Raw genomic sequence first — 19,066 nt, forward strand, 5'->3', positions numbered from 1 at the left:
CTCCGCACGACCCGTCGCCTCCGCGAGATCGCTGTCTCCGCGTGGCCTCGTCCGCGCGACCGCGGAGCCCGGGCGACTGCCGCGTCTGCTCACGACGCTGCACGCCGACCGCTAGGAGCCTCGTCCGATAGCCATTGCCTCAAACCTCCTCCCTCGCTTCTCTTCATCGCCGATGACCACCCCTGGCCCCGATGACGGCTGCCGCGAGCCCCACCACCGAGAACCGTCATTATCCCTCCTCATCGTTATAGTGCCCTAGCGACGCCGTCGCTCTTCTTGGCTCTGGATCGACATCACAGTAGTCGGAACCCGAGCTCCCTTCTTGTGTCATTGCCCTAGATCATCGCCCAACGTTTGAGGTATATCTCGTGCCCTAGCTTTGATTTGTCAATGCCTTCCCCCTCACGAACTTCCTTCTTCCCTCCTCCGATGCCACACCATTTCCAACCTTTTGTTAACTGTGTCGGGGTTGTCAAGGCGTGGAGGATTGCTGCTCGGGTTCACAGCGGGATAGACCCACCAAATTTTATAGAGGTCAGCAATTACTATCCCTCACAGTAGCATTGGGATTTCTTCATAGAGGAAGTTGCCGCAGGTCTTGATTGGGGAGACAACGATTTCATCTTTTCCAACGGTGAGTTATTCCATCTATCAGTACTTGGTTGAGCTATCAACTACGGTGAGTGGTTAGTATTAAATCTATGTTTAGTTTAAACTAATGGATTGTGGAATGGTTAGTGATACGAGTTTGATCAAGTATTAAATTGACTATGGAAGAAATTAGGATCAATTAAGGAAGATTATTAATTAAGGTTAATTAATAATCATTTCGATTAGGGTATTTCCTAATTAGTTGGGATGTAGTTTAGCTAGTTGTGACATATGAAATTAGCTAAATTTATACATCACGTGATTTCCAGGGCGTTATTTCGAGACGAGCACTCCGACGCGGGGATTGTTTAGCTCGAGTTACATATTAAAGGCGGGTACTTCTTGCTTTGTTTCTTTTAGTACTTCGACCTTGGTGCATGAACTAATTTGGATAGGAAATTATTTTTACCTTGACTCCACTCTTATTTTTCCTGCGCTTGATACTTCCACGTGATCCTTAAGATATTCGTTTCCATATCTATACAGTCTCTTGTTGTTATCCATAATCAATAGCAAATACTAGATACCATGTTTGTATGATTTGCCTGTTGTTTATTTATGTACTATATTGAGCATGCTGGCTTCATGTAGCATACCTAATTTTTGCTTATATTTGTATGATTATTGTTGCATTTGGCGTATCATGTCATGACATGCATGTCAACAACCAATTCTCCCTTAAGGTCGAGAGAGTCGTTGACCAGGGTCGCATCCTTGGCCACTCGAGAGAGTGGTAGCTGGAGTTGATGTTGCTTGTCCTGTCGTGCCGCACTCGGCCACTCATGGGTAGTGGTAGCTGGAGTTATGAGCAGCAGGGACCCCGTCGCAGATGTAGCTAGTTAGTTAATATGCAACTGTCCCCTCGGCCACTCGTGAGAGTGGTAGCTGGAGTGGTGTACAGTCTGTCACTGACCCGGCCTCTCGACCATACAGGGGTCATGGTGCAGAGAGGTGGGCGGGAGTGACCATCCGTCCATACGCTGTTTGTTATTATACTTGCTTTGGCTGATGCTGTTTATATGTGCTATTATTGCTTATTTACTGTTGTTGCTCACTTATGCTGCTATGCTTGCTTATGTTGGGATGTACCCTCGTTGTAGGCATTTAGTCCTTGGTTTACTTATTGGAAGTCTGTATATACCTTACATATTTCCTCTATAATTATGAGTAGTACCATAGCAGATTAGTACTACTTCTGACATTCTCTTACTAGCCTAGGATATGGTTTCAGGTATGAGCATTTATTATGATTTTGTTTCAGTATCTGCTATTACCTTTATGAGACTGTATACTCTTAGCTTACTTTCTATTTGTGTTTTATGTTCATGCACTATCTTTTCTTTACCCGCTAAGTCCCAATACTCACCACCCCACAAAATGATTTTCTTTCGCCAGGTAACAGGTAGATGAGTCATGAATGCTTGGAGAGATGTCGGCTGCCAGTCCTGGGTCCTATGTCATACTCGAGGATAGTTTCTTTTGGGGTTTTGTTATCGTTTGGGTGGTATGTTGATTTTGTGTATTTTTACTTTTCAATAAGTCGATTTGAATTTTGGAGTCAAGTATGGTGATTGCAGGTATTTTTTTTAGTGTCGTTGTTGGTCTTACGTTCATATTATTTTGTGTTTTCCGCTGCGTTTATTTTGTTCCAACCGTGTGGGTTGTTGTTATACTGCGTGGTTGTGTGTTTATTTCTTTATTGTCCAGCCGAGTAGGCTGAGTATATTAAATTGCGTGGTTATGTTGTTTCTATTGTGTATATATTCCAGCCGTATGTGGCCAATGTATATTTTATATGTAGTAATGCTCCAGATTGTCCCTCGTACAGGGGAGATGCTGTCGGATTTTTGTCAGGCAGGGACTCCTCTGGGACGTGACAACTTTACCACCCAAAGGCCACCACTCCTCTTGAGTGACCGGATGGATAGGTGCTAAGTAGCTATCTAGCTACCAAGCGAAGGGGATCCCTACTGCTCACAACTCCAGCTACCACTACCCATGAGTGGCCGAGTGTGCGGCGCGGCCCGACGACTCACTCCCCCACAAGGAAGAAGTGGTCGCCTGCATGTATGCATGATGCGTACAATGCAGCGGTCATCATATATACATAAGCTAAAATCAGGTATAAGGTATGCTACATGAAGCCAACATGCTAAATATGGTACATTAGTAAACAACAAACAAAACACACAAGGTTGGTATATAGTATTTGCTAAATATCAATGATAGCAACAAGAGACTGTATAGATATACAAATGAATATCTCAAAGGTTTTGAGTGGAAGTATCAAGCATAGGAAAAAGTACGAGTGGAGTCAAGGCAAAGTAGTTCTTATCAAAAATAGCTCATGCACTAAGTTCAAAAAACTAAAGAATCAAAGTAAGAAGTACCCGCCTTCATAGAAGATCGTATCTAGAAATCCTACGTCGTACACTATCTCAAATCAAAGTCCTGTATCAAAGTATTTTATTTAGCTAAAGTCATATAAGGTAAATAGCTAAATAAAATCCCTTAACTGGGTTAAGGAATAACCCTAATTGATATAACCACTAATCCGAATTATTGACTAACCCATCATGAATTAGGTGGCTAAACTAAAACCGAATCTGATTAAGGAAAACCCTAATTTAAGATAACATAATCTATCTACATTACACCTAAATCGACAACACCTTCCACTCATTTTGTAAACACAATGATTTATCAGAACCTTTTTCCTAATCCATTTCCATGCATAATTATAGAAATATTAGTGGTCAAGCACCTAATTCATGCATTCTGAAATAAGGAATAGAACACAATGCTGAACTCTAGTTTGGAAAGCTTGAATCCTATTGAACTCCTGGTACCCTAAACCATTCTTACAACCCCCAATCCGATCAAAAGAAACCAGAACATCGCATAGGAAGGCTAAAGTATCACGGCAGAAGATCCAATCGCGACTAAATCCACAAATTGGGCATCACCAACAAGCAATTAGACTCCTAACAACCTAATCCTCACCTCACAGATCCCATAACCGAATCTACACAATGGAGAAGGTTAATGGCAGGTATGATAATTTGCATACTTCAGGTCAACAAGCTGCACTTACCAAAACTTGGTGTCCACGGCCTCCTCTCCAACCGGAACCCACCTCCACGAAACCTAGTGACCAACGAAGGAGAAAATCGCCAAGGGACTCGGTATTAGGGCACGACAGCCAGTGATGGAGAGGCGTCACGTTGGCCATTGGCTCGTTGTGGCGTCTCTGGTGATGGCGTGAGGAGGAGAGGTCGTCAGCTGCTGGGGTGCTCGGGTGCGAGGAAGAGAGGAGCCGGCGTCTACTGTGGCTCGGCGACTGGAGTGCTCGCGTGAGGAGAAGGACAGGTTTGGCAGAGGATCTGAGGAGAAGGGTTCGGTGAAGGAGGGGGGCGTCGTCCGTGGCTCGTCGCGTGAGGGGAAGAGGGAGCTTGGCGCTGTGTGGGGAGCTAGGGCACGACAATGTATTAGGTTTATAAGAAAATTCGAACTTAGGGTTAGGAAAAATCAAAAGCTAAGTTTATTCCTCAATCGACTCCCACTTTTGGGTATTCCAAACAGGCTTTTCTCGGGCCCACGAACACATCCCCTCTAAATACGTCATACGAGCTCCGATTAAATCACAGAAAATTTTTGAAATTTCCTAAAAATTCCAATAAGATTATTTCCTCAAATAACCTTATTATTTAATCATTAATTGTTCAGTATTTTACAAAATTTGATTTAATAATTAAGTTGAAATTGATTTAATAATTAAATTGAAATTGATTTAATAATTAAGTTTAAGTTAAAATTGATTTAATTAAGTTAAAATTAATTTATTTAATTCTGAATTTTACCTAGGTCCATCTCACCCATATCTAAATTATCAATCAGGAAACCTTATTGATTTTGTGAGATGATTAATTTTATCTTTGATTTAAATTATGTCTAAAGATTAATTTACATTTGGGTTAGACTCAGGTTTTTCAATTGGTCAACTAAATATACATTTCAAAGATTAGCTTCTAGCCTGTGGTGAGGCACTAGGCCTTCTTGGGTATGAGATCATCCACCAATTCTAGACAAAGCATCTCAAAGAAATTGGATATTTAATTTTCTTTTTGAAATCCCTAGGTCTAACTAGTCAACTGTAAATTACGCCTAGGTCCTTATCTAGCATAATCTAAGAATGTATAATAAAAGTAGTAAGAGCAATCATAAAATAATTCTAAAAATGGTCAGCCTATTGGCTCCCCCTGGAACATAGTCTCGATATGGTCTATCAAGGTAATGGATTTGATCCTTGGGTACCTAATATTGTCCAAGTCCAACTTGATTAACCAAGTTCAACTTGGGGACCCATGCTTGGACTAATTTGCTATTATTTCTATTAACCAGGGATAAATATGACTTGTATTTTCTTTTAGCCTTGAATCCAAGTCCGGATCGGTTGTAAACGACTCGCTATTTTCTAAGAATCACATCAAGATTCTTGGAACCGAGAGTAAACCCGTTCCAACATGTTCTTTAGTTCCTTGACTTGATTTTTTAGATAGAATTCTCTTTCTCAAGCTTTTGGACTTGAGTTGAGGTTCCAGTCAGATCGAGATCAGTCAAGGAGGTAGGGTTAGTCACTTCTTTAAGGGATGTTAACTCTTTTTGAAGTGACTTGACCCGAATATTAGATTTAGCTAACTTACGCAATAAATAATTAACTAAATCGTAAAGTTTATCTATTTGACACGTACTTACAGCGGGTTTAGGCCCTTCAAAAATAGATACGGATCCGTGGCTTCGCTCGGACTCAGCTTTCGATTCGGTTTCAGTCTCCGATTTGTCGATGTGTTCCCAGGCCGTCAGTGCAAGAAAGCTCGACTATTCGAGTTTTTCATCGAAATCTTCTAATGAGGACTCGTCCCATGCGGCTTGTAGTACTTTCTTCTTCCTCTGCTTCTTTTCTTCTTTTAGGTTGGACAATTGGCCTTGACGTGTCCCTTTTGATTGCACCCGTAGCAGGTTACTTCAAATTTTACCTTTGGACTTGTCTGTACCTTTTTGGACCGAACCACTTTCTTGATGTCCTTCTTTGTGAGCCCCTTCTTCTTTATGTAGAGCTTGCATACTAAATTGACTAGTTTGGCTTCTATCTCGTCATTCTCATTATCTGAGTCTAGTTCTTCTTTGGACTCGGGTTTGATCTAAAGCTTCTTTCTTGCCTCCTTTGTCTTGCTTGTACCTGCAAACAATGCAACACATTTCTCGGTCAGATGTACATTAGTCTATTCATGCAATTCAAATTCAAAAAAAAGTTTATCTAATTTAATTTGACAAAGATCCTTGGATACTTTGTAGGCATCAACCATGGATGCCCACAAGGTGTTCCTCGGAAAGGCATTAAGTGTGTACCTTATGATGTGGCGGTTCTCCACTTTCTGTCCGATCGCGTGGAGTCCATTCAACAGGTCTTGAATTCGCGCGTGAAGCTGGCTTGCTGTTTCTCCTTCCTGTATTTTAATGTTATATAATTTATTAAAGAGTAGGTCGCACTTACTTACCTTTATGTCAGAGGTGCCCTCATGCAGCTCAATCAGTTTTTCCCACAGCTCTTTCGTGCTTGAGAATGGGCTGACTCAGTTCAGCTCCTCCTTTGTAAAGCCACATTGGAGGGTGCAGGTTTCTTTGGCATTGGCCTCAACCTTCTTGATTATGCTTGCGTCCCAGTTTTTGTATGGTACAGGTTTTCTCGAGCCGTCGAGTGAAAGTGCGATCCCAGTCTTGATGATCATCTATATTTCGAACTGAGTTTGGAGGTATGACTCCATTTGGCCCTTCCAGTAGCCGAAGTCCTCACCGGTGAAGAGCGGAGGGCGGACTATGATGTAGCCTTCTTGATGGGTCATTATAGCAAAGAAAATCTCGCACACAAGGAAAAACAAAAACTTGTTCCAAGACTTGGTCTTGGATTAGTAATGCGGGATAAAGAAAAATAAACATGCGAACTTGAGTGGTATTGCACCAACTTTTAGAAAAAAAATTCGATTACGAAAAAGAATGAATCAGAAGGCAACAATTATATCGATTCTGATTGACTCTGAAAGATTAAAAACTACCATGATAAAATTACTTAAATGGTGGTTGCACTAATTCGAAGCAGTCCCGCTCTGATACCAATTGTTGATCGAAAGCGCTAGAGGGGGAGGGGGGTGGTGAATAGCGCTCGTGACTTTCACTTTCGTTTCGAAAAACTTTGAGTAATACGCAGCGGAAATAATAAAACACAAACACAGAAACAATGCAAACACCAAGATTTACTTGGTTCGGAGGCTAGGGCGACTCCTACTCCAAGGCCCACGCTCATTGAGCGTTTACTTTGGGCAATCACTATAAGCACGGAAATTCTTTACAATTTAAGTACAATATTAGAGCAATATAAAAATTTATACCGACAACAAAAATAATAAGTTTGAAGCTCCTGGTCGTTGGTGTCTTGCTATAACTTTTCTAGATCGTCTTTGAGCAGCACGGAGAAGACAGATTGTGATTTCGTTGTTGTTCCTTACTGCTGCTCAAGACTGCCTTTTATAGCCTGTGGAGGGCGCCTCCAACATCATGGAGGGTGCCCTCAACCCCGCCAAAAATGCAGCGTCGATAAGCCTTGACTTCTTCACGGGTCACAGCTTATCCTCCTGAGGCGCTCCAACTGCATGGAGGGCGCCCTCCACCTGCATCCAAGGCACCCTCAAGCTCCATGAGGGCGCCCTCTACCTTGCTGGCGGAGGTCTTCAACCAGTGATCTGAGGCACCTCCAAGCTCCATGGAGGGCGCCTCAGGATTGTTCATCTGAGCCTTTTGCTTCTTTTTCACCCCCTACAAGATGGGTTAGTCCAAAATACGAAACACATCCTGCAAGATAGAGTTTAGCACAACAAAATAAATTAAACATAAGAATTTGACAGTCACCAGACTGTCCGGTTCTGACTTTGGATTTTGGATCAGAAATCCTAGGTTGAACCGACGCCTACTGTTCCCTCACCGGGGAACGCATCCTCACCTACTCCACTCAGGAGAGTTTACCTGTTGCCAGTTGATCCCCTAAACCAACTGGACTTTTGCTCAGCGCCCGAGGTTCCAGGACTTTCCGTTGGACGTCCGCTCCACGACCTGCCCAGTGTTTCATCTGGTTCTTGACACCAGGACTTTTCACCTAGAGTCCTCGACTCTTGGACTTTTGCCAGAAGCCCTCGACCCACCAAGACTTCCCACCTAGGGTTACCACCCCCTAGGACCTAGGGTTACCTCTTCTAGGGTTTTCCACCTGCCTAACCGCAGCTAGGACTTTTGCCTAAGTACACCTAGTGTTGGAACCCCAAGGTTGTTTTGGTGTGATCAACAAGTTAAGTTAGGTCCTGTCTATTTCTAACCTTGTGTCTAAGTGTGCAGGAGCTTAGGAACACAGGTAGTCGAGCGGAAGACGCAGCTAACGAGAAGGACGACAGTCCGAGGGACGAGGTGCTGCGGAAGAGTACCCCGGTGGACGAGAAGGAAGCGTGCGGTGGTTCCGAGGGACGAAAGACGGAGCGGAAGATTGCTCGGGGAGCAAGAGACGCAGCTAGCGAGAAGGACGGCACACGGTGCGTCTGAGGGAGGAAGACTGCGGATGAGTACGCCGGCGGACGAGAAGGAAACATGCGGAGATTCCGAGGGACGAGAAGCCGGAGGGAAGCCCGCTCGAGAAGACCGGAAGTTGGGTTCAGGTGAGCCCTTTTCCGGATGGCAGAGATCACCCAAGTGAGCAGATCCGGAGGAGAAGAACCAGACCGAAGCGGGACTGAACCAGAGAAGAGGTCCCGGACGAAAAAGTCAACGCCTGTTGACTTTGGGCTCCGGGGCGCCCGGAACCCTTCCGGGCGCCCGGACCCTGATTTTGACCAGGATCACGATTTACTCGATCTGAACGTTGGGGGATAAAGTTTTATCCCCCCAAGGCGCTCGGAACCCTTCCAGGCGCCCCAACCAAGGCTATAAATATAGCCTTTGTCCAGAAGCTTTTCATCAACTCAGTAATTAGCATTCCAAACACTTGTGCGCTCACTGTTCTAGTTTAGCTTCTGTTTTTGTGCTTTCACCGGTGTAAGAGGCTTCTCCACCTGAAGGAGTTTTTAGTGCGATCACTTTCCTTGGATTAACAACCTCCCCAGTTGTAACCAAGTCAAACACGGTGCCTCGTTTCTTTCTTGTATTTCTGCTTAGCTAATTTTATACAAGTGTTAGTTTAAGAGTTCGAGAAGGGTTGCTTTTGTTTTTTATTTTACAGGGCTATTCAACCCCCCCTTCTTGTTGGTTGCTACTCGGAAAACCTATTGGTTCCACTGTACAAAAATTTTGTACAAAGGTCTGAACTTTTCCTAGCTACCATGTGTTCTTTTAAATTAAACTTGGATCGCCTACGGAACTTAATTAACACGTTTGATCCAAAGTTTAATCTATTTGTTCTTTTAGGTTTTGATTTGGATCTCCTGCGGAACTTAACATGTTCGATCCAAATCACCTAGGTTATTAATTCCATTAAATATTAATTTCCAAAATTGGTTTCCAGTACTGACGTGGCGAGGCACATGACCTTCTTGGATATGGGAGCAACCACCACCGACTAGACAAAACCTTTTAAGGAAAACTAATATTTAATTTCCTAAAATAACTTTAGGTCAACCGAAAAGAACAATCAAATCACAAGGAAAAGAAAAACAAAAGAACACTATATCGAAAACAAATTCGAAACACTAAAATCGTATGCCTCTTGTATTTGGTATTATTTCCAAAAATAACTAGTATGATGCGGAAAGGAAAAATACTAGTTATACCTTCTAGAAAGACCTCTTGATCTTCTACCGTATTCCTCTTCTAACCTCGGACGTTGTGTGGACAACGATCTTCCAAGATGATGACCACCAAAACACCTTCTTCTCCTCCTTGCTAGGTTCGGCCAAATCAAAAGCTTCACCAAGGATGAAGAAAAACACCAACCAAACTCCAAGGGATGAAAGCTTTCTCTCCTTCTTCTTCTTCTTCTTCTCCAAGTAGTATCCAACCACCACAAGAGCTCCAAGCAAGAGAGGGTTTCGGCCACCACAAAGAGGAAGAGATGGTGAGAGGATGGCCGGCCACAACACCAAGGAAAAGAGGGAGAGAATAATAGAGGTTGTTTCTCATGAAGGCACCCCAGCCCTCTCTTTTATATTCCTTAGCTTTGGTAAATAAGGAAATTTAATTACAATAAAATTTCCTTAACTTTCTTTGACATGAATTAATTAAGAAAAATTAAACAAAATTTCTTAAAACTCCATGTCTTGGCCGGCCACATCAACAAGGGCAAACAAAGCAATTTCAATCAATAATTAAAATTCCTTATTTGTCTTCGGAAATTTTAAAAAATAAAATTTCCCTTTAAAATCCCTTCATGGTTGATAAAAAGAAATTTCTATAATTTTAATTTTTCAACATGTGAATAATTTACAAAGAGAAAAAATAAAATATCTTTCCTATCTACAAATAAGGAAAGAGATCTAATCTCTTTTCTTAATCTTTTGTAGAAGAGATATTTTAATTTTAATTCTCTCCAATAAATTATATCTTCCACATAAGAAAAATTTAAAATTAAAATTCTTTTAAATTTAATAGGGGTCGGCCACCTAAGCTTGGGTTCAAGCTAGGGCCGACCCTTGGCCGGCCCTAGCTTGAACCACAAGCTAGCTTGGCCGGCCCCCTTATCATGGGTATGACGGTGGGTATAGGTGGGTATAGTACTCTATAAATAAGAGGCTACGATAGGGACCGAGAGGAGGAATTGGTTTTGGTCTCTCGATAAAATTAATCATCCCATGTTCGCCCCAAACACACAACTTAATTTTATCAATAATAATTCATTCCACTAGAGAACTATTATTGAACTACCGCACCAATCCCAAATTATATTTTTGGGCTCTTTCTTATCATGAGTGTGTTAGTCTCCCTGTGTTTAAGATGTCAAATGTCCACTAATTAAGTGAGTTACTGATAACTCATTTAATTAATATCTTCATCCAAGAATAGTACCACTCAACCTTATCGTCATGTCGGACTAAGTCCACCTGCAGGGTTTAACATGACAATCTTTATGAGCTCATCTTGGAGACATTATCAACCTAGATTACTATGACACAATTTCCTTCTATAATCAACAACACACACTATAAGTGATATCATTTTCCAACTTATCGGCCTTATTGATTCATCGAACTAAATCTCACCCATTGATAAATTAAAGAAATAAATATCAAATATATGTGCTTGTTATTATATTAGGATTAAGAGCACACACTTCCATAGTAACTGACGTATTTGTTTCTTTATAAAGTCAGTATAAAAGAAACGACCTCTAATGGTCCTACTCAATACACTCTAAGTGTACTAGTGTAATTATATAGTCAAGATAAACTAATTCCTAATTACACTACGACCTTCCAATGGTTTATTCCTTTCCATTTTGGTCGTGAGCTACTGTTTATAATTAATAAGGTACTGATAACATCATCTTCTGTATGTGGCACCACATACTATGTTATCTACAATATAAATTAATTGAACAACTACAACTAAATGTAGACAATTTGACCAAATGTGATTCTTTATTCAAAATAAATGTTTACAAAAGCTTAGGCTTTCAGTATACACTCTAACACTTCTAGCCGGCCCAACGGTCCTACAAGTGGTATCAGAGCCAAGGCGCTTCAGGAGGACTAACCGCCGAACGAAGCAACGAGATGGCCGGACCAAGCATTCACCCGCCAAAATTCGAAGGGGATTTTGCCACTTGGAAAAAACATATGCAGGTATTTCTTACAACAGATATTGAATTATTTTTAACAATAAAACTTGGGTTTCAAGCTCCAGAGGACAAGGAAATAGATAAATGGACAAAAAAGGAGCAGGCCGACTTCGTGGCGAACGACAAAGCATAGTACCATCTGCTAAGCGTTCTTCTGCCTCAAGAAGTCAACAGGATCGATAAATACAACTCTGCAAAGGAACTTTGGGAGAAGTTCCTCGAGCTGCACGAAGGAACGTCCGAAGCCAAGCTCGCCAGAAGAGATCTGCTTCGCAATCAGCTCACCAACCTGCGACTTGGGGAAGACGAGTCAGTCGCGCATCTCCACTCAAGAATAAAAGAAATTATCATCGGACTTTCGAATCTCGGAGAAAAGGTAAGTAACCGAGATTCGCTCAGGTACGCTTTAAATTCCTTTCCTAGAAATACCAAATGGACATCATTAGTAGATGCATTTTACATTTCTAAAGATTTCATTAGAAGAATTCTTTTCAACATTTGAAGTGCATGAGTCAAGATGTGCAGGAATGAAGGAGCCTAAAAGCAACGTCGCCTTCAAAGCCTCGAGAGACGAACCAGAATCGGAATCCTCTCTCTACGATGAGGAAATGGTAATGATGGTAAGAAGATTCAAAAACTTTGTAAATCCAGATCTACTAACCATCCACAGGGAAAGAGGAGAAGAACGATCCGCTACTACCACTGCGACGAAGAAGGGCACGTCAAGGACAACTGCCCCAAGCTGAAGAACAAGGACAAGGAGAAGGGTAAGAAGCCTATCCAAAAGCGAAAGGCCCTAAAGGCGACGTGGGACGATGCATCGTCTGAATCGGAAGTCGAAGCTTTCTCCGGACTCGCACTGATGGCGAGTCATCAAGACGACGACTGCGATTCAAGCTCTTCCGAAATGAGCATCGATGAAGGGGGAGACACGTCGGAAGAAAGCAGCAGCTCAGGGGGAGAAACGGACAACAAGATCGACAAGGTAAGTCAGGTACGATCTCTTCCTCCCGATAAAATGTTTAAGTTTGTTAAACTTTTAACAAAAGATTGCTGCAAATTAGAAAGTGAAAATAAAAATTTAAAAGTAATTCTAGCTAAGTCTTGTCCCTTAGAAGAATTAGATAAATTAAAACTAGCAAATGAAAAATTGAAACTTGAAAATGATGATTTGAAAATTCAGGTAGATAACTTGAGAAACCATGCATGTTCATCTAAAACCAATGTTAGAAGATTTAATAATTTAAATTGGTACTTTAAATATCACCCTGGACAAATTAGGTACATTTCAAGAAAATATGTTCCTAAAAACTTTTTAGTTAATCCAGTAGGTTGGAACCTATATTGGGTTCCTAAATCATGCTTAAACTAAATTTTAAAATTAAAATTAGCGCTTTAAGAGAGAAAATTAAACAATGAATTTCTTTATGAGGCTTTGTTTAAGGAAGTGGTTGTTGCTCCAATAACCAAGAAGGCCTAGTGCCTCGCCACGACCTGGAAACCAAAATATTGAAATAAATGTTTAATTAACTTTCTGTCAAAGCATTAAATTTAGAATTAATTAATGCTGTCAAAGTTTTTTCAAACATTTTTTTCAAAATTTTTTTTACTTAGAAATTCTTTGAAAATTCTCTTTAACACTTAGAAAAATTCTCATAAGATATCTTTAGTTAAAGGTTATAATGAAATTGAAAATTTCTGCTTCAAGTTTTTTTTATGCCTAAGTTAGATTTTTTTTAATTTCCCTTGGAAAATTTTATTTATTTTTTCCAATTATCGCAAATTATTTCAATATTTTCTAAGTTTTTAACCCTTAGATTTTTTTCTTGAAACCCCATTTTTTGTGTGATCAAAGGGGGAGAAGGATTAGTATAAGTCTAGGGGAAGGTAGACCAAAATATTAACTCATTTTATTTTTGCACTTAAATTGCAAATTAAGTTAGTTTACTTAATTTTATTTAATGTCTATTTTACCCTAGCTTAACTTGGGTTGATCACACTAAAAAGGGGGAGATTGTTGGAACCCCAAGGTTGTTTTGGTGTGATCAACAAGTTAAGTTAGGTCCTGTGTGTTTCTAACCTTGTGTCTAGGTGTGCAGGAGCTTAGGAACACAGGTAGTCGAGTGGAAGACGCAGCTAGCGAGAAGGACAACAGTCCGAGGGACGAGGTGCTACGGAAGAGTACCCCGGTAGACGAGAAGGAAGCGTGCGCTGGTTCCGAGGGACGAAAGCCGGAGCAGAAGATTGCTCGGGGAGCAACAGACGCAGCTAGTGAGAAGGACGGCACGCGGTGCGTCTGAGGGACGAAGACTGCGGATGAGTACGTCGGCGGACGAGAAGGAAACATACGGTAATTCCGAGGGACTAGAAGCCGGAGGGAAGCCCGCTCGAGAAGACCGGAAGTTGGGTTCGGGTGAGCCCTTTTCCGGATGGCAGAGATCACCCAAGTGAGCGGATCCGGAGGAGAAGAACCGGACCGAGGCGGGACTGAACCAGAGAAGAGGTCCCGGACGAAAAAGTCAACGCCTGTTGACTTTGGGCTCCTGGGCGCCCGGAGCAGTCCGGGGCGCCCGGAACCCTTCCGAGCGCCCGGACCCTGATTTTGACTAGGATCGCGATTTACGCGATCTGAACGTTGGGGGATAAAGTTTTATCCCCCCAGGGCGCCCGGAACCCTTCCAGGCGCCCCGACCAAGGCTATAAATATAGCCTTGGTCCAGAAGCTTTTCATCAACTCAATAATTAGCATTCCAAACACTTGTGCGCTCACTGTTCTAGTTTAGCTTCTGTTTTTGTGCTTTCACCGGTGTAAGAGGCTTCTCCACCCGAAGGAGTTTTTAGTGCGATCACTTTCCTTGGATTAACAACCTCCCCAGTTGTAACCAAGTCAAACACGGTGCCTCGTTTCTTTCTTGTATTTCTGCTTAGCTAATTTTATACAAATGTTAGTTTAAGAGTTCGAGAAGGGTTGCTTTTGTTTTTGATTTTACAGGGCTATTCAACCCCTTTCTAGCCAGCCCAACGGTCCTACACTTAGGACTTTCCTGCAAGTTCATTCAAACTCATTAGATAACAAATGACCTTAACTTTGAACCCTTTGCCATTATCAAAACTTAGATTCGATCGTCAGATGCTTCCCGCACCAATATAGGTACCTTTGTTCCTTCATCTATCAACGCCCGATACCCTCGTCAGATGATGAACCACTAATCGATGTCGATTTTTAAATACATCTCCATCTACTTTTACCAGTAAGGAAAATCATCCCTGTTGAAGAGGGAGGGCAAACATTGTTGTATCCTTCAGATTGGGCCATTGAGGAACCTTGCACACATAAAAGGAAAAAAAAAAAGTCTCAAGGCTTGGTCTTGGATTAATAGTGTGGGAGAAAATATGAATTTAAAAAAAAACTCAATTGGTGTTGCAGCAATTTAGAACAGTTTGCAATGAAAAATCTATCCAAAAGAGATAACTTTACCAATTTGGATTGTCCCGAAAAAGCTCAAAATTGAAAACGAAAAAATCACCCCTTGCCTGATTGGTGGTTGCACCAATTCAGAGCGGCACTCACTCTGATACCACTTGTTGGATCGGAAAGAACGCTAGAGGGAGGGGGGGGTGAATAGCAATTGTCGAAAATTAAAACTAAATAGAGTATACAGCGGAAAGAATTACAACGCTAATAAGACCAAGTTTTACTTGGTTCGGAGCCTTCGTCAACTCCTTCTCCAAGGTCCGCACTCATTTAGTGCTTTCGTTGGACAATTCACTATTAGTTTGAATAATTACACATCAAGTATAGGAACTAAAAGTAGAAATACCAACAATAGAAAAAGAGAAACAACGTGTCGCCGATTGTTAGTGGAGTGTAACAATATTACGGGAGCCTTTTCGGAGCACCGAGCAAGTAGAAAGCTTGTAGTAGTTGTTGTTCTGAAGCTCCGGGTCGAGGGCCCTTATATAGGTTCACTTCGGGCGCTTGAAACTCCTCCGGGCGCCTAGACCACGTGTCTCGACCAATCGACGCGCTCCACATCAACTTATGGATGAAATTTCAAGTTCGGGAGCTTGGACCGACTCTGGGAGCCTGGACCGCCTAGGCGCCTTCGCCCCGCTTGGGCAAAATAGGTCTAGGCACCTGGACCACCTCCGTGCACCAAGGCTGCCCTTTTCTTCAGCAATATTTTTTCTTCCCTACAAAAAAGGGTTAGTCCAGGCAAAGTAGAAAGTATATTAACCCTGCAAAATAGAGTTAGTGCAAAATGATAAAACAAGAGTAATAATTAGATCCTATATCCCTGAGACCAGAATCTAGTCAAGATCTCAACTTAGACTTCCCAAATGGAGCTAAGTTGGATCAACGCCTACAATTCCCTCAACGAGGAACGCGTCCTCACCAGATCTCTCTCCTCCAATGACTTACCTTACTTACCCTTTGCAATCACTTGACTTGCTATTGACCCACCAGGTCTTCCTGCCAGTTGTCAGGTCTAGAGACCCAACTGGACTTCGACTGGTTGTCAGGTCCTGCGAACCCAACCATACTTCTCACCAGATATCGGGTCCCGCGGACCTATCTGGACTTCCCACCAATTATCGGGTCCCACAGACCTAGCTGAATTTCAATCTGGTGTCAAGTCCTTCAGACAAATCAACTCCTACACACTTGGTAGAAAAGTTAGACAAACATGACATCTAACTTTAACTTATTTCTCATACATCAAAATTAGATTATTAATGCAACCTGCATCAACAGTTTATACAACATTTGACATCCGACGGAGTAGAATCATATAAAAGGAAGCGTAAATACGGCCGACCTTAATGATCGACCGAGATATATTTAACAGACAACATTCAACAACATCATAACAACTCAGCAAAGCTTGTCAGGAAATATTTTTCGTAGTCTTCTTTAAGTTATCATGTTCCTGCTAAGCTAAATGATGATGACAACATATTACTTTAACAAACTTCAATAATGACGAGAGGAAAACTATAAAAAAAATACATCTATAGATAAATTGCCTATCGGATGCAGTGTGTCATCTCCCAAGATTTCAAATAAGATCAATAATAATGTTAAATATTTTATTAATATGAATGCATTAATTAACTATCTAATTATATATGATTCACCGTTAAATGAAATCATTTTCTTTAAATGGAAGAGTAAATATTTAGCAAAATTAATTTTTTTTCTTGTTCTATGATTTGTAAGGAAAATGTGAAAGATTTAGATCTATTTGATAAGACAACTTTTATTCTTTTTCTTTTTTTTCCATTTTCATAAAATTAGAAGTGAATATTTAACTAATGTTTGCAAACATATAATTAATTCCCTAATTATCATATTGAGCCTTCCTTTTCAAATTATCATTTATCCAAGTCTAAAATAAATTCTCTTAATTACTTCCTATTTTTATACATTATTTTTTTTCAATTATCAATTTGTTCAAATTACCACTAACTATATAAATTATAATATTTTTTATATCTAAGAAAAAAAGTCTAGTTTATGCAACAAACAACTTTTATATATATAATGGAAGAAATGTTTTTGTATTTTTATTCTCTTTGCATTTAAATGAATTTTTGTAAAAGTTGAAAAATGGAATGTAGCCGAAATTACGTTGCATTGACTTATATACTATATCATTAAAATGTCATTAATATTTCTTTTTACGATAAATTTCCTTCCAAATAAACATAGAAACCTCGATTATAAATTCTTTAACCTTACCAAGTAAGACGACGTCGCACACTCTTTCTTTCCTAGTCACTCTTTGGTTTCCTCGATAGGAAACATGACGATCGTGATTTTACTTGCCCTCTCTTTGGCGGCGGCCGCAATGACAACGGCGACGGCGGCGACAGCCGCAAGTTTTAGCATCGAGCTTATTCATCGCGACTCCCCTAAATCTCCATTCTACAATCACTCTGCCACGTCAGTAGATCGCGCACGTGCCTCAATCTATCGATCCGCCCATCAAGCCCGCCAGATTGCTGCACGTGTGCAGAGAAAAAGGTATAATTTTTTTGGTTTTCAATTTTTATTTATTTATTTTTAAATTAAAAACAAAATAATTTTGAATAATAATTGTTGGGTTGCAGTGTCATCGAGCCATCCGACGCGGTCTCTCGGTTGTTCCCCGACACGTTCGAGTATCTGATGGAGCTTCGTGTCGGCACGCCGCCGTTGTCCATCCTGGCCGTCGTTGGCACCGGCAGCGATCTCACCTGGGCGAACTGCGTCCCCTGCACCAAGTGCTACAGGCAGACGGCGCCGTTATTCGATCCGCGCAAGTCCTCCTCCTACCGGACGCTCCCCTGCACCTCCAACCTTTGCAAGGCCTTCTCCGGCAGCTCTTGCGGCGAAGGCATCTCCTGTGAATACCATTATGCCTACCAAGACGGGTCAAATATTGATGGCGTCATCGCCACCGAGGACCTCACTTTCGACTCCTCCGCGGGGTCTCCGCTCGTCTTCTCCAATATCGCCTTCGGCTGCAACTCCCAGAGCAGCGGCTCCTTCAGCAGCCGCGCCGCCGGTATGGCAGGGCTCGGTGGTGGTCCCGCCTCTCTCGTCTCACAGATCGTTCCCTCTCTCGATAAGAAATACTTCTCTTATTGTCTGGTTCCCAAGTCAGACACGCAGGCCAGCAGCAAAGTCATCTTCGGCTCCGCCGGCGTGGTCGCCGGAAGCACGGTCACCACCCCGATGACGGTGGAAGATTCCTTCTTCGTCCTCCGGCTAGAAGAGATCATAGTCGACGGTGCCGGCTCGGTCCCAGTCCCACCTTCCGCCCCTGGATTAAAGACAGGCAACATGATCATCGACTCCAGCACGACCCTAAACTACTTGCCCACCGGCGTGCTATCGAGTTTGGTGGAGCAGGTGTCCAAGGTGGTCAGCCTGCCCAAGGCAACTGATCCGGAAGGCGTTATGCCGCTGTGCTTCACGGTGACCGGCGAGTCCGATAGGCAGAAGTTACCATTTATCACGTTCAAGTTCGCGGGAGAGGCCTCGTTGAGGCTGAGCCCGACAATCATCTTCATGGATGAACTTTCCTTCGGTGGAAACGTGGTTTGCCTCGCGGTGGCGAATTCTGGCTCTGGCTTGCCGATATTTGGGAACTTGGCTCAGCAAAATTTACACGTTGGGTACGATCTTGATATCCCGGCAGTGACTTTCGTTAGCGCCGATTGCGCTCAGCTTTAGGGTTCATATCTTTACTAAATTTAGTAAAATATGCTCCCGTTTTCATGAGAATTTTTAGATCGCTCTTCAATTTTATTTTTTTTTAAAAATGACAATTCGAGGAAAAAATGATTACATTCATCCAAACGCTAGCTCTTATCGTGGTGAGCAAGCTGTGGACCACCGGTGACTGGTGAATAAATGTCTTTGCTAAATTTAGTAAAAATTGCTCCCATTTTCATGAGAATTTTTAGATCGCTCTCCAATTTTCAAAAAATTTGGCAATTTATGGCAAAACGATTACACTCATCCAAATGCCTTAATCACAGTGAGTCGTGGACCACCGG

At 41.9% G+C, this 19,066-nt stretch overlaps 1 protein-coding gene across 1 annotated transcript; it reads left to right on the top strand.

Moving 5' to 3' along the window:
• The first annotated feature begins 17,325 nt into the window (after positions 1-17,325).
• LOC122043508 (aspartic proteinase CDR1-like) lies at positions 17,326-18,740 on the top strand. The gene is made up of 2 exons (XM_042604141.1): positions 17,326-17,546; positions 17,633-18,740. The coding sequence occupies exons 1-2, from the start codon at positions 17,326-17,328 to the stop codon at positions 18,738-18,740; spliced, it is 1,329 nt and encodes a 442-aa protein (XP_042460075.1).
• Positions 18,741-19,066: the final 326 nt, after the last annotated feature.

The sequence above is a fragment of the Zingiber officinale genome, chromosome 2A (assembly GCF_018446385.1).
Source record: "Zingiber officinale cultivar Zhangliang chromosome 2A, Zo_v1.1, whole genome shotgun sequence".
Taxonomy (NCBI): Eukaryota; Viridiplantae; Streptophyta; class Magnoliopsida; order Zingiberales; family Zingiberaceae; genus Zingiber; species Zingiber officinale.

Bases quoted from the DNA above. Each gene is read 5' to 3' on its own strand.
- LOC122043508 (XM_042604141.1), top strand. From the start codon at position 17,326: ATGACGATCGTGATTTTACTTGCCCTCTCTTTGGCGGCGGCCGCAATG. The intron at 17,547-17,632 runs GTATAATTTTTT...GTTGGGTTGCAG, and splicing joins GCACGTGTGCAGAGAAAAAG to TGTCATCGAGCCATCCGACG.